Below are 23,334 nucleotides of genomic sequence, written 5' to 3'. Positions count from 1 at the left end.
ATTTTTGAATAGCCAAAGACATTTTAAAATGACACGTTCCTTGTTTGAATGCGTTAAGACCGGATTTGCTGGAGACTGCTGTGATTGGCTGGCTCTTGTGGTTTAGCATTGAGTGGTACAGAACAGAACTGCATTTGTTTGGGCGGGTCTTAACTCACATCATTTCATTAGCACCGCCCCATTTGGCTCTCAGGCTCATTGGCTCAGTGGCGGTGGTGCAGAACCCTGGCACTTCTCCATGGAACTCCTGCCTGTTACATTCTTCCACTCCTCTTCCTTCTCCACCCTCCCATTTTATTTCCTGTCCTCTTCAACCCCGCTCCCTCCATTCCTCCTCTCCTCTGTCTATTTCCTGCTCTCTGGTGCTCAGTTCTTAGTTTAGCTCTCCCCTGCACTGTCACCTCTGAATGATGTCAACATTGGCAGCCTGCAGAGGTCATGTAGTCTGTTAAGAATTGGTTAAGTTTTCATGGAATTTACAGTATTTAGTCTAGTCTACCCCCCCCTTTTTTATCGTGTGGGATTCTATCCATACCCTCAAACCTCCAGACACTACATTTAATCAGTTCGTACAGCCGTGTATCATCCCAGTTGCTGGACCCCCCCCCACACACACACACACACACACACACACACACACACACACACACACACACACACACACACACACACACACACACACACACACACACACACACACACACACACACACACACACACACACACACACACACACACACTTATTCAACCAGCAATAACATCTGTTCTCAATTTAAGGGATGATGAAGTCTACAATTGCTAACACGCCCATACACGCACACATACACACACACACACACACACACTCTCACAGACGCACAGTCGCTAGACAATCTGTTTGTTATCCAAACACCACTACAGTGACTCTGTGACTCAAGGAAGGCGTTGAAGCCGTCTAACTGTTTGTGAACGCTTGGGTAGTGTCTGCTCACTGACATGTGTAACACACATAGAATTTTCATTTCGTTCTCACCGCTGTAGAGGGTCTCCCTATACTAAAGGGAAAGACAAAACAAGACAAATGGGGAAAGACAACACTTAACTGTAGCTTTGTCTTACCACTGTTGGTAAGTGTAGGCAATCTAGACTTGAATATCTCACCTTACCAGTTGGGAGTCAGTTAAGGGAAACCTGCCACTCGGGAATTCCGCTCACCTCTGACACAAATTGTAAATCCTTGGACACTGTGCGGAAGTTCATGTAAATGCTAGTGTAGATTTTGAACACTGTTCAGTTTCCTTTCCCCTGGTCTACAATACCACCCTATGTCGGTTGTATACAAGGGTCCTACACAGTGATGAATGGAGCATTGAAATATGAACCGTGCTGTGTACTGGTGAGATTCACAGGCCTGCAGAATGTCAGGCCTGTTTTGGAAGGGACATTTTGTGAGAGCACTGTCTTTTGTTCTTCGGTGCGATTGCCCTGGCCTCTGTTTGTGGACATACTGTATATGGCATTAATTCCCCCATGTCTCGGGAAATGATCAGAGGAGTCAGGATGCTGCTTCTTTTTGGGCAGTGTAACAAGTTGTGTTTGTAAAGGAAATCAGGTATACAACTGTAACTCTGTGAGCCTTTATAATGTCTGTGGTCGTTAATCCTCTGAAACGTCTCAAAGACCGCTCTGATTTGTGATTTTGTGTGGGAGAGAGGGAGAGCAAGCTGGGACTAACTACAGTAGGCCTTTTGTTTTCGATGGAGCCGCACCACTTTTTTGTTTGTTTGTGTTTTTGTGGCTTTTTGCCGCTGGCATCACAGGTGTGTGGGTTTTGTTGTTTTTTGCCGCTGGCATCACAGGTGTGTGGTTTATGTAAGTGTACTGCTCTGTGCTTAGATGGAGTGGTGGTGCATGTCCAGTTGTGTAGGGAATTAATGGTCCAGTGTTTCAAACCAGCAAGTGTGCTCAATTTTTGGTAATCTACTTAGTCAGGAGCAGACCCAAAGCACAATCACGCCATTACGTCACAGTGTGTGGGATAATCATCCAGGACATTATTATAATAATCTTCCTTTGCTTTCTCTCCTTCCTGTCGGCAGAGAAGGTTTATTTGAATTTTGAATTCATAGCAATGTTGTCCCCTATTTAAGTTTTCACTGTATTGACTTTGTTCTTATTCTTCTTTTTGTTCTTTTGCCCCTTTTATAGGTAAGGTTTGTTGGATTCCCTCTGTATGTCAGTATGTGCGCGCGCGTGTGTGTTTGTGTGTGGGTGTGTTTCTTTCTCCCACTCTGCGATTGACCTCAATGTAACATCCCCTCCCTTTTACAGTGTACTGTAGGCTAATGGCCTCTCAGCTTCTTCCTTTTCGCTTCATAAATCACTAAACCCTTATTTCAATGCGCTCAAGTGCAAAGTGCTTCGATTTGAACAAAGAACAAAAATCCATTTGAAATCAAGGTAGATTTAGTAAAGCCATGATTCCATCACATCCCATTAGAATCATCAGCTCCACGTCTTTTTAGATTTTTGTTTTTTTTCTCTGTGAGTGTCCGTGGCTGCTATCGGGGTTTCTGATTGGCTGTAACCACGGCTCAGACTTTGAATGGCTTGCAGAGTAGACAAGTTTCCCCCACCTTCTGCCTGTTTGCCTGTATCTACCTCCAAACCTGTGAAACTTGTGTGTATGTGTGTGGTTGTAATGTGGGACTGAAATGTATGTGTATATGTGTGTATGTGTGTGTGTTTGTCACTGACGGGGCCGTAAAAGTCAACTTACAGGGAAAACCTCACGCCACCCCTCCGTACCCAAAACATCTCTGTCCCCATGGTTACACACTCCCATCCTCCCCTGTTCCTTTGATCCTCGTGCACAGCATGCTTGTCCCAGAGGTGCACTCCTGCCTGCCTCAACTGTGTCATACTCATCTTGGGCTTTAAGCAGTGTTGGAGGCCCATACGCTTAGGGGAATTCATTGACACCACATTGACAAGCAACACTCCAAATAAACACACAGTTCACATTTATGCAGTAATTAACAGCGATGTATAACCAACTCTCTAAGCACTGCTCAAAGCCTGACCGGCCCTTTCCTCAGGTACCTTTATGTATGTGTTCACTACCCCAGGGGTAAGCATATCCTGACAAAATGAGCTTGCTGGCTGTGGGCTAGTGAGGAAATGAAATGGATCTTGGGAGATCTGCTAACCAGTCTGACAAGCGTCTGTGAGGCAAAAAAGGCTTGTAGGGGGAGAATGGTTGTTGTGTCCAGTGGCATCCGTCGGCAGGGTCCAGATGATTGATTTGCATGTTCAAAACTAAAGCATGATCAATTATCTGTACCAGATGCTCCTATATACTAGTATAGATATGGTATTGACTTAACATTAAAGTTATTTAACAGTGCATTTGCCATGTTTTTCTTTCGGAAATGTGATTTATAGTCAAACCCTCACCCAAAACAATATACTCCAAGAACACTCAACTGAGTTTTGTTTTTGAATTGAACATGGCCATCACTAAGTTGAACCTTTTTGAAAAGGTGACTTGGGTTTACTCTGTGACTCTGCACAGTCCTGCCTCTGGAAGCAAGAGGCAGATAAAGGTAGGCTAGACGCCTGGGGACGGGGAACAGACAGATAGACGGGTGGGTGAAGTGGTGAGAGGGAATCCCTGTAAGAGTCTAGGCCAGAGTGAATAATAGGAGAGGGAGGGGGGTGGGGGGCCTCTGATGGCCCCTTCTAATGAATCCTCTACACCCAAGCCCCCCACCCCCCCATCCTACCTACTCCCACTCCAAACCCCACCCTACCTTCTCTATGTGCCTCAATCTTCCTGCTTAACCAATTGGTGTTTCTTTTTTACAGTGATTTGATCCTGCCCATGTTGTGCTGATGGTAAACTTAGTGGTAAATGTTATTTTTTCCCCCCAATTGAATTTTTATTTTATTTATTATGATTTATATCTGTTTTAGTTTCTCCCATTTTCTTATTTTTTTATTTCATTTGTTGTTCTCCCGTCATCAGAGCACCAATGCTACATAGGCTTCCTCTCTCTGTATTAGTCCTCATTCTGCTGCTTGTATATTATCATACATATACATTACTCTTAGAACATTGCCATTTTGTTTGTTTTCAGTTTTTTATTTTTTTTCTTATACCTTGTGATTCACACCCTGTGATTTAGATGCACTTGTTTTTGTCCAGTCCCTTTCTTTTCCACTGGAATGGGTAATGCTGAAAGTATTGTCACTGTGTTTAAAGATGGTGATAGTTTGGGATGACTGTAATTGTTTATTGATTATTTAATTCCAGGCCCGTCCTGTGACTCATCCCTGTGGTTCACGGTGAAAAAATGTCCACTTGTGAACATGCAGTGTTCTGTCCGTGGGCTGGCCAAATAGTCCATCCTCTTTATTGTTGGTGCTCCCCTACAGTTGCTAGGGAAATAGCAGAAAGACATGTCTACCAGTAGATAGTCAGTAGACAGCAGTATCACACATAACCATCTTCTCTTCAGTCAGACAAGGCTTCTCAGTAATCACACGTCATCAGATTTTAGTCTTAGCTTTCAGGTAAAAAAAAGCTATCCAGCGGACAGACACTGCAGTGGGAATGTGAGTCCAGGCAGGCCAATAGATGATATGATACCCCATGCAGCTATAACTTACCAGTCACCATTATGCCATTGGGCTGTGAATGCAAAATTGCACCAGAACAGCACGGGGAAGCCGGCAGTTTTTAACACAAAATTTGATTTTCCTGCCATGGGCTAGGAATTAATTGGACGCACATATTTGTTGTAATTAGGCCTAAATATAGTCACTGTTCCCTTTTCGCGCCTAAATCCATTGCATGTTGTCACATGTCGCCTTCTTATTGGTGCTGAGTATAATTTTGAAATAAATTGTAAAGAATGTTAAGTAAGCCTGTTCTTGGCTAATGTATGGCATTAGAGTCCTGATTCATTTAACCTTTTGCTCAGTAAAAAAAGCCTAATTTATTTAGGGCAACATTGGAAGAGTCTATGAAGTGGACAGCTCTACAGTTACATTAACTGTATGTCAAGTTTCACATTGTGGGATCAATTAGTTCCAAGCCCAGTGCCTTAACTACTGTAGAATTAGCTTGCTCTAGATATATTCCATATGCCCAATGGTATAAACTGCCTGTAAAAACTGATTTATGGAAAATACCAAAGAAACTTTAGCATGAGTAAAAAAAAAAAAACTGAAACCAAACCAAATTGGTATCAATAAGATTAAACAGCGTATCTGGCTGGCAACAGCTGCAGCAGACTAGTTCAAATTCTGTTTTGTGCCTTTTTATTTTGAGATCCCTTGTCTGTCCGTCCGTCTGTCTCTGTCCACCCCCACCCCCACCCCACCCCTCGTGTAACAGGTAAGTATCCCCATCCCTTGCACTGTCACCATGGCGATTTCTGGCCTGTGACGTCACTCTGCTGTAGTACAGTGCTTGTGTCCTTTTTTACTCTCTTTCTGCTTCGTTTGGCTGATTATGAGTGGATTAAGCAATTCTGTGTCAATCTCCAAAGTAGTTTTTGATTTTTACTTTAAAAATTTTATTTAATCTTTTCCGTTTCATTCTGTTTTTGTTTTGTTTGTTTTTTCTAAAGTTAATTTCCTTTCTCGTATAGCTCTTTTCACAGCTTACGTAACATAGCATAAGCAGACAAGGGGGAGAGAAGACAGCCTTTCAGCACCCGGCTGTGATGAGGATAGGGGGACCCTCTGTGTGTACGGGGGTGGAGGGGCACAAGCCCGGCCTGGCCCCGTGTGGGGCAGTGAAAGGGGCCTGTGTGGGTCAGGCAGCCATGGGGCGCTTCAGAGAGAGGCGATGCGTCAGACTGTCGTCATGGCTGCTGTCGCAGTGCCTCTCGGTACGGTGCTGCAGCAGCAGCTGTGTCAGCCCCCCGCAGTCCCTTAGGCTGTAGCGTCCTTGATAAACTTGGCATTCTGGTTTAACAGGACTGCAGCAATGAAAAGGGGGGGGGCGGGGAAGAGACAAGACTGATGTTCAACAAAGCCAGATTGAAAAGGGCTTTACATACAGTGACGGGCTGACTTAATAAACTTGATCCCTGTCTCATCCCCTCCTGTCCCTCTGTGGCTCCTCACTTCTCTCTCCCTCCTGACGGCAAAGCACATCTCTGAATGACCCTGATGGTCTGCGCTTGACTTTATTTCACCAGGAATAAAATAGCTACACAGCCCGTTTTGACCATTTAAAGAATGAGAAAATTATCCAGACAGATTCTATAGGACAGGGAGGCCAGATTAGTTGTGCTACCTGGTGGCTGGAGTAAGCTGTGAGAATGGCTGGTGTTTGGTTCACTGTAGCTTTCTGGTCTCTTTGCACTTCAAGGCAAAATTCTCTAACCCCAGCACCCTATGCTCTAAAAGCAGGCTGTCCCCGAACCAACTCCCCACTGTCAAAAGCTCACCTCGCCATCTCTCTGTCTCCTCCCCTCTAGGACGCACCGACCCAGTGCCTATCATCCTCAAATATGATGTCATGGGGATGGGACGAATGGAGATGGAGGTGACGAACTTTGCATGTTCATGTTATTTTGTGGTGTTATGTGTTATACTGTATGTGCTGTGTTATGTTTAGAGCCTGACCTATACTGTATATTGGTTTGGATGATTTATCAGTCAAGTTGTTTGACGGCATCTGCAATTATGCAGATGATGTATCCTGATTTTTAACCTTTTAAAACATTTAAAAAATAGCCGCCAATATACAAGCTCACAACGCATCGCAATGCACCATGTTTGAACAGGACTTTAACAGTGGTTAAAGAAAAGAAAAGTTGGTGTATATTATATATTGAACTTGTTTGCTTGTTAATTGTATAATTAAAGCTAATTGTGTTCATATACTTAAGTTTATTGTATGTATATACTTAATTAAAGTTATTTGTGTTTATTTCTAGTTATGTGTTTGCTTATAAGTTCAATTCTTATAAGTTCTTAAATAGAAACTTGGGCTCTAGTTATGTTATACACACTGAAGATACTGATGCCATTCACAATGTTTCTTGTATAGCTGGACTACGCAGAGGACGCCACAGAAAAGAGAAGGGTCCTCGAGGTGGAGAAGGAGGATACAGAAGAGCTACGTCAGAAATACAAGGTGAGCCTCCTCTGCTGTGACTCAGGAATGTCAACGTGAAGACTATGCTTCCAATGCTCGTTGAGCTGACAGATCTTTTATTTTTCTTCCAACCCACTCTTCTTCTGTCCAGTCATTTCTTAACTTTCTTCCTGTGCTTATGACTCATAGGCCAGTGTTGTTTAGATTCTGCTTATGACTCATAGTCCAGTGTTGTTTAGATTCTGCTGTCAGTCACTCATTGCAGTATAATGATCCTTGGAGAGGATGCAGATTCACAATATTTGATCACTTCCTCTTGGGAGCAGAGGTCATCTTGCCCCTTTCTGTTGCAAATAAGTCGCATATTGTCGCTTTCAGGGAGAAACGTGTCATCTTTTGATGTTTTTGCATTTTATTTTATCATTTGTATGTGAGATTTTGAGTATTTAGGATATGAATGAAGACGAAGTTGCTTTGGTTTTATTGTTCAGTGTTTATATATAAATGACAGACGGATGAACACATGGACAGATTTTGCACAATTATTGTAAGATTTAACCCATGGAAAGTATTAACAAGAGCTTACGACTTAATAATATTGGATCAATTGGAACGCAGGTTCTTTTTTCAATTTCCGGAAATGTTTTGGACATACAAGCTTGGACATACAAGGTTTCCTCCCAACAGCAATGATATTATAATATAGACTATAAAGATAGTGTCACAACCTCCATCTGTAATTGTAATGATTTGTATAGAGACAGCTGGCAAATGACTGCAGTGTATTCACAGTTGATTAGTCAAGCACAAGCAATGACACATATTCAGTCGATGGAGGCACACTGACCCTTAAGGAATTCAATGAAGGTGGGATTGTATCAGGCCTGTGCTCAGTACAGTACATTACAGATCATTTACATACCTTTCAGGCAGAAAGGTTATTTGAAAAGGAAAAGGTTATTTGCTATGTCACGGCTTGCAGAGGAGGATTATTCAACTGAATACTCCTAATATATCTAATGCATGCAGTAGCGGTGAAACAATCAAATAACTGATAAATTGATTTTAGTAATCGAATAATTGGTTTTGTGATGTATAAAGACTAGGAGTAGTGCTAGACAATTAACATTATGGAAATAATTCGTTTCTGCCCATGCATGTTTCCACAGGCGCAACGAAAATGGCATTGCAAGGACGGCTTATAATTATAATAAAAATAGTGCCAAGGTCACCGATTGTTGCTTCTCTTACTCTGTAACAGGACCAGGTGGAAAAGGAAAAAGCCATTGCCAAGGCTCTGGAGGACCTGAGAGCCAATTTCTACTGTGAGCTGTGTGACAAACAGTACACCAAACACCAGGAGTTTGACAACCACATCAACTCCTACGACCATGCTCACAAGCAGGTGAGGATGACGCATCCCTTGTCCAATCCTTGAATAGTCTGCCCACACATGCAGGTGTACATTAGTTTCATAAAGATAAGGATGAGAGTGACAAAATATTTGTCTGGGATTTTGCTCTGGAGGCAGAGATAGTGGCATTTTTCTTCTTTCTATTTCTCTAATTTGTGCACTCTTTCATGTTCCATCTCTCTTTCTTTTGTTTCTATTCTCTTTCTGTGCTGCAGAGGCTTAAAGAGCTGAAGCAGAGGGAGTATGCAAGGAATGTGTCTTCCCGTTCCCGGAAAGGTGGCAAGAAGCAAGAGAAGATGCTGCGTCGCTTGCATGAGTTGGCTGAGCAGAGGAAACAGCAGGACTGGTAATAATATTTCATTTCATTCCATTTTATATAAGCTTCCAGTGCCCTCTGCTGGTAGGATGTTAGAGTAGAAGTGATAGTACTGCTGACAGCTCTCTGCAGTGTGCTTTTAAAATGCCTCCAGTGGCAGCAGAATAAACAACAAACATGATGATGGCCAATTAATTTCCCACTGTTCTTCCCAGAACTAGCTGACAGATATTGCTCTGCTGAACTTTAGTAAGATAACAAACGGTATGGAATGTCAGCACAGTGGCTAACAAGCAAACAGATCTACCAGACCCAACAACCAAACATGAAGCAAATAGGGAGAATCAGTTAAAAGTGTCTGACCTATTAGCCTGCACACACTTGTTAAAGTTCAAATATAAGCAGTATGTCCTCATGTTTTGTGACTTTCACATTTCAGAATTAAGTTGTATGTCATTCCGCAACCTTACATGTTACTTCACAAGTTTAACATGTTTTGCTGTCACTACGGTTGGAATTTCGTCCTTGCCATTAAAGAAAATTGGTTGTTCAATATGCTGTACTTAAGACGTCAGTTATAAATGTCAGGATCTTCTTCGGTCACATGTGGAAAGTGGACATGTTTTGAAACTTCAATGCTCCAAGGCTATGTTTTACTTCAGGGGTCTTCAAGAGGGGGTCCGGGACCCCTAGGCCTAATAATCATATCTTTGTGTGATATGATTTTTTTTTTTACCATAACTCCCTTTTCTGAGTCGCGCTGCGAGGCGGTGTGAGCTTGTAGATCGGCTATTTTTGGCAAAGAGGTGTTTGGCGTAGAGGGAAAAAAGAGCAGACCAAGTAAACAAAAAAAAGTTGAATCTGAAACACAATTTTATAGAATATAGAGGGGGTCCCTGCTTCATCTCTCTCTCAGCTAGGGGGTCCTTAGCCTGAAAACGTTGAAGACCCCCGTTTTACTTTATAATCTTTACAAGTGGAAATATTCATATCATCTCATTGTCATTCCTTTTTTGTTACAGTACTCCAGGAAGTGGTCCCATGTTCAAAACGACCACTGTCGCTGTGGATGGAGAGAAGTCCGAAGAGGGCGACAGCACAGTGTTGGAGAGTGCTGCTCAGCCTCTGACAGACAGTCCCATGGATGGCTCCTCTGGAGATAAAAGTGGCCAGGCCTCCCCTAGGCCAGGCCCCACCATCAGTTTCTCCCTGGGGAAGAGAAACACCTCCTCCCCAACACCGCCTGGGGCATCCAAAGTCAGCGTGTCCTTCTCCTTTGCCAAGAAAGCCCCAGTGAAGTTGGAGACTGCGGCCGCTGTGTTTGCAGACCTCGGGGAGGAGGCCACAGAGGAGGAGGAGGGACAGGAGGGTGAAGGAGTGAAGGAGAAGGCAGAGGAGGCGCCAGGTTCCAACACAATAGACAGCCCCAAGGAAGAAACGGTAGCAAGTGAAGGTGAAGGTGGGAGTGTGACAGGAACCGAAGAGGTGCAGCTGCAGCAAGATGATGGTGCCTCTCTAGCCTCCACGCTCAACAAACTGAAGATGATGATGAAGAAAGAGGAGGGTTATGCTGGACAGGAGCCCGAGTACTACCACTACATTCCTCCTGCTCACTGTCGCGTAAAGCCCCACTTCCAATTTCTGCTGTTCATGAAGGCCACCGACCAGTGTGAGTTAGCTAAAGAGGACGAAGAGGACATGGAGGAAGGGCAGGATGAAAAAAAGTGTGAGGATGATTCTGAACTGGCAGATTCCAAAGTTACTGAGTGTAAGACTGAGAAGGAGGTGGACAAGGTCACTTCCACACATGTCCCGGAGCCAGCACCGCCGTCGTCTAAAGTGAAGGCAGAGGAGGCTTCTCCCTGTGCAGTGGAGAGCACCTCCTCAGAACCCCCTGCTCCTGCTCCCGCTCCCATAGCAGAGGTAGAGAGCAAGCAAGACGTAACGGATACCAACCTGGGCCCTAAAGTACCCACAGGTCCCTTCTTCCCTGTGCTGAGCAAAGATGAGACCACCACCCTGCAGTGGCCCAGTGAGTTGCTGGAGTTTACAAAGGCTCAGCCCTCCCTCTCTTACAGCTGCAATCCCCTCTACTTTGACTTCAAGTTATCCCGCAACAAAGGAGCCCGTGGCGGGAAGTCATCAAAGTCCTCCAAATCCTGTGAAGAAGGCACAGAGAAGGAAGCAGAGATGGCTGTCTCATCATCTGAGATGGACACAGCCACCAACCCAGGGCCCAGTACCGAAAAAGATCAACCTAGCTTGAAGAGAGAGCCTGACCCAACGGGCGGTGATGAGCAAAAGCAAGCAACCAGTGGCAGCACCAGCAAGAAAAAGAAGAAGAAAAAGAAGCACAAGAAGTCCTCAAAGCACTCTAAACGCAAAGGAAAAGACAAGGGAACGGTGGAGGATGGGCAGACGGAAGCTGAGGTTGCTGGAGAAAAGCCCAAGAAGAAGAAAAAACACAAACGAAAGAAGACTAAAAACAAGGTGCCGGATCAGGATGAAGAAGCGGCAAGTAATGAGAAGGAGAAAGCAAAACAACCAAAGGTGGAAGATAAAGCCGTGGCCTCCTCTGTTCAGACAACTGGAGCTACAGGAAGTACAGCAGTAGAACCTGGGAAGAGGAAACGTCCTGCCAAGGAAGTGCCTTCCAAGTCTGGGACAGAGGGGGGGAGAGATGGAAAAGGTTCTGACAGCAAGTCCGATGCTGCAGAGGAGCACAATGGCACCAAGAAACAGAAGACTGAGCCCAGTGCACCTCCCAGTGCCTCCTGCTCCAGCTCAGCCCAGAAAAGTCCTGGTCCAGGCAGACCCCCCAGCAGTGAGAGTGAAGAAGAAGGCGGTTCTACTGCCAAACGCTCCCGCAACCGCAGGTCCAGTCCCCGGGAGCAGCGGCGCCACCACAGCGAGGACTCAGGCCGCTCCTGCAGCCGTTCATCAAGGCACGGGGAAAGACGGGGCAGCAGCCGGCGCCGCCACCACCACCGTGGCCAAACGTCCCGTAGCCGCTCATACTCCAGCAGCTCTGAGCGCTCCTCAGGGGGCAGCAGTGCCTATAGCCACCGTAGCCGCAGCTACTCTGACAGCTACAGTGACTACAGCAACGAGGGCCGCCGGCGAAGGCACTCCAAACGCTCATCAGATTCCGAGTACGAGCGCAGGGGCAGCCGGGGACGGCGGCGGCGATCACGGAGACGGGAGTACTCCTCCTCTTCCTCGGATGACTCTCGCTCGCGTTCACGCAGCCACAGTCGCAGAAAGCGGCATCGACGGCATCGCCGGAGCAGTTCTAGGAGTTCCAGCAGCAGAAGCCGCAGTAGTAGCGGCAGATCTTGGAGACGCAGCTACAGCCGGAGCCACAGCTCCGCCAGCCGCTCCTCCAGTTCCACCAAGGGCTCGCCGCACCGCCATGGCACAAGGAGCCGCGGAGACAGCGACACACGACACAGAGACTTCAACCGGTCACGCATTTATCGCTCTCAGTCTCCCCGTTCGGCTTCATCACGGCTCACCAGTCGAAACAGCCACTCATCCATTTTGCAGGGCCTGCGGGTGGCTGGTTCTCGAGATGCAGGAGAACAAAGAAACTCCCTGACTGCTCGACAGCTGCTGGAGAAGGTCCAGTCTAAGAAAGGCTCTGATGACCCTTCCTCTGTGACCAAGATGGGCAACAAGATTAAAGACCCACCACAGGGGTACTTTGGTCCCAAACTACCCCCTCTTCTGGGAAACAAAGCCATGCTGCCACTTTTTGGTAAACTACAAGCGGGTAAGAAACCTCCCATAATTCCCTTGACAAGACCTGATGAGGGTGAGAAGTCAGGAGCAGGGAAAGGCACTGAGGCTGAAAGAGAAATTATCCTTGTAGAGCCAATTAGAGAGTTTCCCCCGCCACCACCACCCCCTGCCCCACCAGTCCAACAGAAGGTTGAGGAGGCCCCTCAAAACCCAGTGGTGCAAGAAGAGGCACATCACCCCAGCTCTGAAATCCAGGTACATCATGAACCTCGACCATTGTTTGAGCAAGAGCCAGCCATGCTGATGCCCCAGTACCAAACAGAGGCTGGACAGGACCCCACCCAGAACCCCATAATAGAGTCACTCATGCCCAACATGCAGCAGCAGCCTCCCATGCATGCCTACCCTGCTTACCCACCACCCAGCTTGGAGGAAGAGTGCATGGAGGCTGAGGAGGACGGCCTGGCTCCTCTGGAGAGTCAACCTATCACCTTCACTCCAGAAGAGATGGAGAAGTACGGTAAGCTTCAGCAGGCAGCCCAGCAGCACATACAGCAGCAGCTGCTCGCCAAGCAGGTGAAGACCTTTCCCTCTGCAGCGGCAGCAGCAGCCGCCGCTGCCCAAGCCAACCACCTCGCCCCTGCTCCCCCTCCCCCCACCATGCAGCAGATCCACATCCAGCAGCCGCAGGTGTCTATGGCATCAGCCACCTCCATCACCACAGTACAGCACGCCATCATGCAGCACCACGCAGCCACTGCTGCAGCCATGGGCATTCACCCGGCACATGCCCACCACCCCCACCCTGCCCATGCGCAGCTAGCCCAGGTACACCACATTCCCCAGCACCACCTTACCCCCATCTCTCTGTCTCAGCTGGGCCACTCTTTTGGTCACCAACTGCAACACCAACTGGGTCATGCAGGGTTGATCCCGGCCCACCATACAGCCTTCCTCTCTGGCCAGCCCATACACATTATCCCAGCCTCAGCACTTCATAACACCTCCTTTGCTCTCCACCATGTCCCACATGCAGCCCTCATGCAATACCCAACACTCTTCGCGCCCCGGCCATCGCATTCGCAAGCTGCTGCAGCGGCAGCCCTCCAGCTCCACCCACTCCTACACCCCATCTTCTCAGGGCAGGACCTCCAACATCCTCCTAACCATGGTTCCTGAGGAGTGGTTGCAGTGAAACGAGCGCATCCACAGCAGCCAGCCAGATGGGTTGCTTAGCCTAACAGGTTTGGTTGGGACGTCTGTAGTGCAGGTTTTAAAGGAGGCCTAGTCACAGAAGTGTGCAGGCAGTGGCTAGTAGGGAGCACGACGCTTGCCACCAAACCACCCATGGACTGGGCACTGGGCTTATACAATACAGCAAGACATAGCCACCCAGTGGTGCTGCCTCTACAGAGGTCAGTACTTAAACTAATATTTTATTCTGGCTGACATTTTTTCACTGACCCCTCATAATGGAAATGCTTTGCCCTTAAGTTTTTACACAGGGTGAGGATCAAAAGAGACCTCATGAACTTTTGCATATATTAACAGACTGTAGGACACCCATGGGAATGGGAAGCCAGTTAAACAAACCACTGGAGTATTTTCTTTTCCACAGTTGAATATGATTGTTGTTTTCAATGTTCTTACTTGTTTCTTACAGCCAAAGAGACAATGGCTGAAGCCATAAAGCAGAATCATGTGGGAAGGTTGAGATAGGGGTGGTAGTGGGGTCATAATCTTGAAAGAAGAAACTGCTTTGACTCTGTAATGTAACCTGGTTGCTTTAGAGAGCCTGACTTATTTTGTACTTATGAATTTGTTACGTTCTCATGACTACTTGCTCTCTATTGGATCGTTGGTCTCAATAATCAATTTGTGATGCAGTAAATTGTACATATATCAGTGTGTAATGTGAAGAGTCCCATGAATATGACACCCATATAAAGTTTATGAAAAGGTCCCCATATAAGTTTTTGAAAGAGTCACATAAAAAAACCCATATGGGAGTTGCTTGGAAGCAAAGGTCATGTTCCAAGTGGTGAATAAGTTGCACTGAAATCTGTACATCAAGATGCTGCTTTTGCATCGTGTAACAATATGATTGTAGTATACTGCAATAATTGTATTTTTGTTTTTAAATTATTTTCCCAAAATGTTCTTCAAAAGAAGAGTTTTCTTTTTGTGTAATTTTGTAAATAAAATTGCTGTAGTTAAACCCAATAACATTCTAGCGGTTGAAGCTACTGTTTTAAAAGTAGAAATGAGGAATAATGATAACCTGGAAGAGAATTTAACAAATGCATGTGTAATTCATCAAGGTTACTTCTAAGGTTACTCCTACATTATCCTGACTACAAAAGCCTGTGATGGCAAGGGATTTTGGTCTGTAAAACAGTAGCAACTGTCAACTTTTTTTTTTAAAAAGCAGCTACTGTCAACATTTTTGCTTAAAACTTACTATGCTTCAATAAATAAACTTGTCCAAAATGTCTGTTTTTCATAAAGTGATTATAATTAACAACACAAACTTACACGATTTGTGAGAGAGACAAAGTACTCCCTCAACAGTGACCTAGTTGAAGACACTAGATGGTGCCAGAGGTGCCTTAAATGTACTTCTTGAAGCCATAAATCTGGAAGTGCATGTTAACATTTAGGGAATGGGGTGGAACAGTGGCTGTAAATCTGATGCTTCCCTCTTATTTCCATACAAACTCAGGAACGCCACAGGAGTTGGGCAGATTTGGGCTAGAGTCCCTCAAGTACTAAGTCTCCAGTAATTCTGTGAACAATGGAAGGGAAAGCCCTTGCCAGAGCTGCTGTAAATCTTAACTTCACGCTGTCGATGGACTGATGTATATGAAATCTATAGATTTATGGAAGTGAAAGCCTTTCCTCAATTATAACAACCATACACAAAACACATTGCTTTTTATTTTATTCTATTAATTAAAACGCTCACATAGTGAGACTAGACTTAGTATAAATCCCAGAGAATCTTACAACAGTATAACATTTAATTTGATCAAACCGTATGGAAAACAATTACCAAATACTTTTTCCTTGTTGCTCACTTCATCTCTGGCATATGTCATACAGTATGTAATAACATTTAAGGAGTATTATGACAAGTCAATAAATGAATTCCCACAGAGCCTTAAGATTTCTAGTAACCATGCTTAATGCTGCAGAATATTAAGTCATTAAATAACATTTCTGTCAAGGTTAAACATCTATTGAGGAGTGATGCAAGTTGAGGATTAGTTTAAACAGAATAAGCAGCAAGCCATCTCAAATATTGCCTTTCTCATGTCACCAATTTACAATACAATTTCCATTATCTCAAGACACTATATAGCAGAGAGGCCCAATGCTTTCACAGTTTCACAGCTTGGTTTTAATGAAGGACTTGGTTATTGATGTGAGGCAGTGGTATGCAATGGTGGCAACAATTTGCAGATAGTTGATGAGTTAGGAGCGGAATGAATTACTGTGCATCTTCAACCTTATAGTTTTGCAGGTGTCAAAGGGTTGACACATCAGATGGCAGTTTATTAAAAAAAAATCAGGACTTTTACAATTGTCATGAAATGTCTGAATCCAGCACACTTCCTTAAAAAAGTCACTGATTCTGTCACTGTTCACAAGTCATAGAGACTGGTATGTAAAAGTCCCAGACTGATTGAAAAGTGCTGCTGTAAAAGAATGGTGGTCAGCCCAGGTACCTGATAACTAGGAACATGAACACACATGTCAGCAACATGCCTCCAATCATAATTAACTTATCCTGGGTGGCCCGCCTCTCTATCAGCCTCATGACTGTATTAGACAACCCCAACATGTTGGCCACGTCCAGCATCTTCTTGTGGGTCCCCTGTGTAAAGGCAACATACAATTATTTTCATTGAATACATTCAATCATCAAAAACTCAAAAAGCTTTAACTTCACAAAATATTTTTAGAAAATAGATGTATAGTACTTGGGAAACGCAGTTTGAGTGACAACACCCTGTCTCCCCTGCCATGTCAACCCCCATCTCTCAGAAGATTCTCATGGCCAGGGCATATGATCCTAGACCCAACCAGGCCCTCTGTGCTGATCACCAGACACACCCTGATAAGAGGAGACCTGAAGCAAAACCAGGAAGGCTGTACTTCTCCTCCCTGGAAACATGTACTAATTTTCTATAAGAGTGCACATCACTGACAAACACACCATGGTGCTTTAAGTAGAAACCGGGTTGGGGTTTATCTAAGTATTCTTTTAAAATGTGTTTATTCAGGGAAAGGTCTTGCGTTTTTTTCAGAATACTGCTCTGCTATATTTGATTGTCTGACAACTCATCACTCCTGCCCCATAGTGATTTTCCTGTTCTGTATGGAGACAAATGCACACACCTTTAGTGTCCCTCTCTGATCTCTGAGGCCATTGAGGATCCCACTGCCACTGCCGAGAAGGTCATCCATGCCTCTGTGTGCGTTGTGCAAGTTGCTGTTAAACTGTAAGGTCTCATCTATGGGGATGGAGGTTTCTGCATCCTACTTGGACAAAAAACAAAAATGGTGTAACAGTCACATATTTGAGACAACTAAATTAGAACCCCCCCCCCCCCTTTCTCCCAAATTAGACATTGCCAAATATCATGTGTACTGCGGTGTACCCTGTTGCTGCCCAACCCCCACTGTTGTCCTGGGAAGGATATACTGTAGATCCACACTCTGCTGAACAGGCACCCCAACCAACCAGTAGGAGTTGCTATTGCAGTCATAAGGACACTTCCCACCCGCAAACACACTGACAATTGTGTTTGTTAAACTGCCCGGCCAAGCCAGAGGCACCTCTACCCCACCCAGATACACTGTCAATTATGTTAAGCAATTTATTTCCTATAATGCCATAAGTTGGATAACTGAGTCGGAAAACTGCATTCATATCCACCAGTCACTTGTTTTACCAGCCAATTCGATTTTCAGAAGGCAATAGGACATTGATGTGATGTCATGTTTACAGGCTCTACTGGCTTGTAGAGCAGACAAACCTACCAACCACGGCTGGATCGCCCACAATTGATCATTTTCATCATAGCAAATCAATGGTGGCTGGAAAGGACATCACACTTACATTGGTAGTGAAGGTTCGGTTCATGAGCTCCTCCCTCTCCCTCTCCTGGGCCTCCTTGTTGTAGCGTCGGTGCTGGAAGTTTCGTAGGGCTGTGTGGAGGTGCTGAACATCGTACTTGAGCTGGTCTACGCGCCTGAAATGTGCAAAATATACCACTACTCACTCACTCACCTTTGATATGTCACAAAATAGAAAAGGACTGTTGTAATGTTACAAATACTTTCAATTCTGTCTTTGGTTTTAGAATACTCATTTGCCTTAGTTAGGACACCTTTTACAATGTCAATTATGTCTTTGCTGTATTCACTGAAAGTATTTGAAATGTTTTGCTTAATCCAAAAAGTGCATCATCTGCCCTGGCTGGAATTAACCAGGAACACCTGAAGACCTACATCGCCATCCACCTGCTCCACCCTGTCCTTTGCGTCATTTCTGCTTGGTTCTCCCCTGCGGCCCAACAAAGAGCCGTCCTGAGATCACAGGAGCGCTGTTGAGATGGGTTGTTCCGTGTCCCCTGGGGCCTGTTTATCCAGATCAGAAATGACGCTTTGTCCAATGCAGCAAGAATGCTGGTGATGACGGGGCATCCAGGGGAAATGTTTTCATAGAGCCATGTCGCCACAGGGCAATAGACGGCTGTCTGTCTCATCTCCTACACCTTTCCATTGCCTTTATAAGATACTAGAGGTTCGGCCCTACGCGGCCCTACGCGGCCCTACACCTACGTCGCACCGTCAATCCGACCAATATGCCCTATATGGAGATCTCTGTATCAGTCAGTCTTTGTCCCTTTTATTCCCATTGATGGAGATCAATGGGAGAGAGGTGATGTCATCAGTATATGATCATATATGGGTATGCCCCCTTGTGTGTCCATATATGGAACTGACTGATTTGTTGGCACCTGATGCCATGACGACACATCAAAGTTAGACAACACACTCCATATTTGGGCATAGCTGCATTGGGAACATAATGGTTATGGCTGAGTCATAGTGACATGATGGTCCGCCGGCCAGTCCTCCCTTAAGCCAATTTTGATGTAAGATTAATCACCCCACCAGCTCTAGGACTATGTCCGTACTCACAATTTTGCGTTCTGCCGACGGTTTGGTGGTTCTTTACTCGCCAGCATCTCAAGACGTTCTAGTTGATTGAAGATTTGGTCGATCCTTGCTTGCAGGTCATTCTCCAGCACTTTAATGAAGAGGAGACAAAATCCCAGAAGTGAATACAAAAAACATACTGATATCATATCAGTGTGGCCTGTGAGAGCTGTATTTTCTCTAGCCCACACATTAAGTTGGATTATCAGGGAATAAAGTACATGAGTTATACTTTCCTCATAACTAAATCTGGATCCTGAACAAAATGACAATGCAAATACATGTAATCCCAAAATAAAAAGGCAAATCATATCCATCATTTGCACTTACACCCCTCATTAAATGTTCAGCCTTTTGAGATCCCTGATAATAGTTTATTCAAAAAAGGTGGGAGAACAAGGCTTATGGAAAACCTTTATCTAACGATTTTAAAGCTCCGGATTGAAGTGTACAATTTTGTCCCCACGCCCCTTTCCCATCAGCCAGTTTTTTGGGTCTATGCTACATCCTTCCGACCTGTTAACATGCAAGCTGAAGTCATTGTCGGGGGGCAGCAGCGTGGCTCCCACCATTATCTGGAAGAAGCCGTCCCAGCTTCCCCACCCCACTGCTTCCTGTCCTGGCACCAGCCTGGCTCAGAACAGATCCTTCAGGCACCCACCATGCGAAACAATCAACCAACCACACACTGGCTCACAGGGTGACACACCCATTTTTCAGGCTCTACACATGCTGTAAAAAGGAAAATATATTGTTCCCTTTTTTCTCTTTTTGTCTCCGCCACGCCTAAGGGGTGGGCGAGACTATGTTTTGCACCCTGTCCGTCCGTCCGTCTGCGAGTAGCTAATCTCCGGCACCGCTGGCCCGATCAATGTGAAACTGTGCACACACACTAACTGGATGCCAGAGCAGAACCTCTGCCCCAAATGTTTCACATGGGCCTGTTATAGCGCCACCAGGAGGCCGATTTTTGCAAAATTATCTTTTTAATATTACTCCTACAGATTTTGTCCAAACTTTACGCAAGTCAGTACACAGTATCTCTATTGTCATTAAACCAAACAGATTATAACAGGCCGATTCGCGTTTTCGCCTATAACTGCACCGATCTGCGTAAAACTTTGTATGCACACAGTCTAGGCCAAGGAAAAACATTTGCCCGGCCTCCTGGTGGCCTTATAATAGGGCAATGTGAAAAACACTTTTTTATATTGCTCCTACAGATTTTGTCCAAACATCACGCAAATCGGTACACATTATCTCTATGGTCATGTGATCAAGACAGATCTGTCCGATTTCCTTGATTGGCAAATTCCGAACATTGCTGGCTCACAATAACCTACCTTTTATTATTCTTTTATTATTATACAATTATGCTGGGAAAAAATATTTTAAAAGATCAAAGTGTTGACTATGAACCCATGTAATGGGCCAACCTCCCACAGTTTGTTTTTTTAGATGTCAACTCCAAAAGATGGCATATCTGACGGAGTTGACAAAATGTTATGTTATTATTATTTTTATTTTTTTGTTTGGATTTAGAAGGACTGACGGAGTTGACATGTTATGGTAGTAATATTATTTAGTGCATTTATCAAAAAAAAAGAAAGCTTACCAGAGCTTTTGCAGCTTTCCCGCCTTTCTTTAAACCAGGAAGTGAGACAGGGGACCTTAGATATAGCTAAAACCTGTTTATGCCTGATTAAATTATGTTTTTGTAGAAATCTGACGTTCACAACTTTAAAGGGCAAAAACGTTTACAAAAACACACTTAAAAAAAGTTGATATATTAATAGTACATTCTTACACCTGTTATCAATACATAGGTTATTATTAGGTTGTTATTAATGCTTTTAACAAAAAAACATTTTGAAGTTGTGAATCCTTGTCTTAGACAAGGGTGTTTCTGACAGAGTGCAAGTTTAGATGGAAACCAGACCAAAACATTGTATAAATCTAATTCATAAATCCTTTAAGAATATATTTTCACCAAACTTTTTTTTCAATTAGTGTGTTAATAAATAATAATTTAAAATGTTTTGGTAGGACATGATTTGTCCCAATTCTCAAGAATGGGTGATATATTTATATGCAGCTATATCAAGCCTGTGTCTCATGCTTGAAATCAGTTATTTTCGGCGAGCAACATCTTGAGACCACCTCGAGAGTGAATAAATACTGTACAACAGGTGTGTGAACGGGTTGTTGTTACTCACAGTGAACAGACTCACGGTCCGTTGCCTCCAGACTCCCCATGTGAGACTGAACCTCCTGGATCTGCCTAATAGAACACAGTGGACAGTCAGTGAATGTGTATGTGATGCATTGTATCTACTGAAACGTTCATTCAATTTCACACGTGTTTCCAAACACTATTTACATTTTATTTGTCAGAAATATCACCCCAAAACCCATAACCGTTATTTATCTTGACAGCTGGATACTAGAGAATGCATACGCCAGTTTGTCAAGTTAAACAGTACATTCATTTTGGGAAATGTTGATTGAACATGTATTTGCAGAAAGGGGTTATTTTAAGCAATGTAACGTTAATATTACTACTTGATAGGCATTGTTAAAGTGTGACTACAAGTGAGCTATAGCTCCTTATGCCATTAACGATAGCCAGTTAATGTAATATATAAGGTTTGAACCCAAGACAGGCACACTCACTTGTTTGTCTGGTGGTAAAGTGTCTCCATTTCAGCGTTTTGGTTCAGACTTTCCCGTAGTCCTTTACTATGAAATAATAAGCCTTACTGCTAGCTAGTAGCTAGTTAGCTGACCTGGCAGGGGAGTGTACACGTCATCATCTGAAAAAGGTTTGTATACGGAAATTGAAGGGACTACATCCCATTGTCTGGAGGGGTGATAGTGTTGTGAATGGCTACATCTTCATCCGTCAGCGGCTGCCTGACAACAAATGAGCCAATCACAGTGCAATGGGCCCTTTAAGACTGGGATCTATTCTTTTTGCAGGTTGCTGATGCTGATCCGGTGTCGATCTAGGGCGGATACGGAAACAGTGTGTGCACGGGCTCTAGACCGGATCAGAGCACTGAGCAGCTTTCAACAGGCACTGCAATATCTCTGTGTCTGTCTGTCTGTCTGTCTGTCTGTCTGTCTGTCTGCCTGCCTGCCTGCCTGCCTGCCTGCCTGCCTGCCTGCCTGCCTGTCTGTCTGCCTGTCTGCCTGTCTGTCTGTCTGTCTGTCTGTCTGTCTGTCTGTCTGCCTGCCTGCCTGCCTGCCTGCCTGCCTGTGTTCTTAAAATGTCCTTATGTTGAGATTTAGCATTTAGGCTATTTCACTTTAATACACTTCTGGGGGATTTTCACGTCTACTTGGAACTTTAGTGCAGTGTGCACCACAGACAGTTAAGTTTCTTCATTCAATGTTTAGATAGGCCTATATTATATTTATTTGATCAGACCCGCTCCCCTCCTATAAACCCATTCAATTTCAAACTCCACATTAATCATGTTAGACTCATTGAAAATACACATTCCTGATTCTGGTAACTGATATTGTCCTAATAATAATTTTTTGATTACTTATTCATTACGTTAATATTTTCTGTAATGTTGCATCAAGGAGTAATGTTAAGTCCATGCATGCATGAAATCCATAAAGTCCATGCATTTAATAACTAATTGAAAAATGAAGGTCTCCCCATTCATCAGGACAATATCAGTCACCAAAAGCAGGTACATGTTTTCAATGAGTGTAACGTGGTAAACATGGAGTTTGAAGTTGAATGGGCTGGAGGTGTCTGGGGTGCACACAAAAGAGAAATACCCCTTTTAGGTCAGTCGTATCATAGTGAATGTTGCATGCTGCGTTGATAGTAAAGCACAAACATTTGGCATGTGACCATAATACGGTCCATTTGATGCTAAACTACCAAAACAAAATGTATCCTTTTATTTTGCTGTAGGCTATCTGCCTTAAAGTGTATTGACGGAGCCCTATTACCCTTAAGCCGAATCACTGACAATTGTGCTCTCTGATAGCATAAATCCCTTTCCCCTACCAAGACACGTTTTGAGAGAGGCATAGAATTGTCTGTTGACAAGTAGACATTTGACAGGAAAGGCTTCATGAAAAGACGTCTTGAGGCTAGGTTTTGTCAGCTCATCCTGACTTTGTCTAATTAGGCTATCCTCTTTTTCCACAGACGGGTGTCAGGATATTCCTGTCTGCCCATCCTGGAGCTTCCCTTCTGCCTGCGGTCAGACACCAAAAATAATGATATCAAGCTCCATGGGTAAATGAGATTGGAAATAACCAATCGCTGTACAGAGGGTGAGTAAAGGAAGGAGACAGAGTGTTTGTGAAGTTGTCTGTTATACACTGACTCTGTCACTCTGTCATTGAGTAGTGTGTGAAAGAAGCGTGATTTGATTTCCCATAAGTATGTGTGAAAACGTAACAATGGCTCCTTGGTGATATAGATGAGAGAGAATCATCCTGAGGCGCTGCCTGGCTGGCACCCTTACAAAACCACATCTCAATCAGTTTTCCCCAGCGAGCCCACCA

At 44.4% G+C, this 23,334-nt stretch overlaps 2 protein-coding genes across 6 annotated transcripts in view; one reads left to right on the top strand and one right to left on the bottom strand.

The window, feature by feature from the left end:
* gpatch8 (G patch domain containing 8) overlaps window positions 1-15,059 on the top strand; it is a 30,977-nt gene extending 15,918 nt beyond the window's left edge. For 3 of the 5 annotated variants that reach the window (XM_084072533.1, XM_084072534.1, XM_084072535.1), the window contains 5 exons: window positions 6,474-6,541; window positions 7,049-7,135; window positions 8,358-8,501; window positions 8,726-8,856; window positions 9,849-15,059. In XM_084072533.1, coding sequence (XP_083928659.1) covers window positions 6,474-6,541; window positions 7,049-7,135; window positions 8,358-8,501; window positions 8,726-8,856; window positions 9,849-13,746 — 4,328 coding nt within the window. In that variant the 3' untranslated portion in view covers window positions 13,747-15,059. Of the gene's footprint in view, window positions 1-3,846; window positions 3,889-6,473; window positions 6,542-7,048; window positions 7,136-8,357; window positions 8,502-8,725; window positions 8,857-9,848 lie in introns of all 5 variants that reach the window. The other 2 variants (XM_084072537.1, XM_084072536.1) reach the window with 1 other exon arrangement.
* A 432-nt stretch (window positions 15,060-15,491) lies between these two features.
* Window positions 15,492-21,604, bottom strand: gosr2 (golgi SNAP receptor complex member 2). Its single transcript, XM_084071352.1, has 6 exons — window positions 21,472-21,604; window positions 21,015-21,079; window positions 18,781-18,889; window positions 17,693-17,825; window positions 16,969-17,109; window positions 15,492-16,444 (listed from the first exon to the last, which is right to left on the bottom strand). Exons 1-6 carry the CDS (start codon window positions 21,498-21,500, stop codon window positions 16,283-16,285), a joined length of 639 nt encoding a protein of 212 aa, XP_083927478.1. The 5' UTR covers window positions 21,501-21,604; the 3' UTR covers window positions 15,492-16,282.
* Between the last annotated feature and the right edge of the window lie 1,730 nt (window positions 21,605-23,334).

Source organism: Gymnoscopelus microlampas (assembly GCF_963454915.1).
Source record: "Gymnoscopelus microlampas genome assembly, chromosome: 11".
Taxonomy (NCBI): Eukaryota; Metazoa; Chordata; class Actinopteri; order Myctophiformes; family Myctophidae; genus Gymnoscopelus; species Gymnoscopelus microlampas.
The sequence above is the reverse complement of the archived record's forward strand: the minus strand, read 5'-3'. Positions and strand labels throughout refer to the sequence as shown.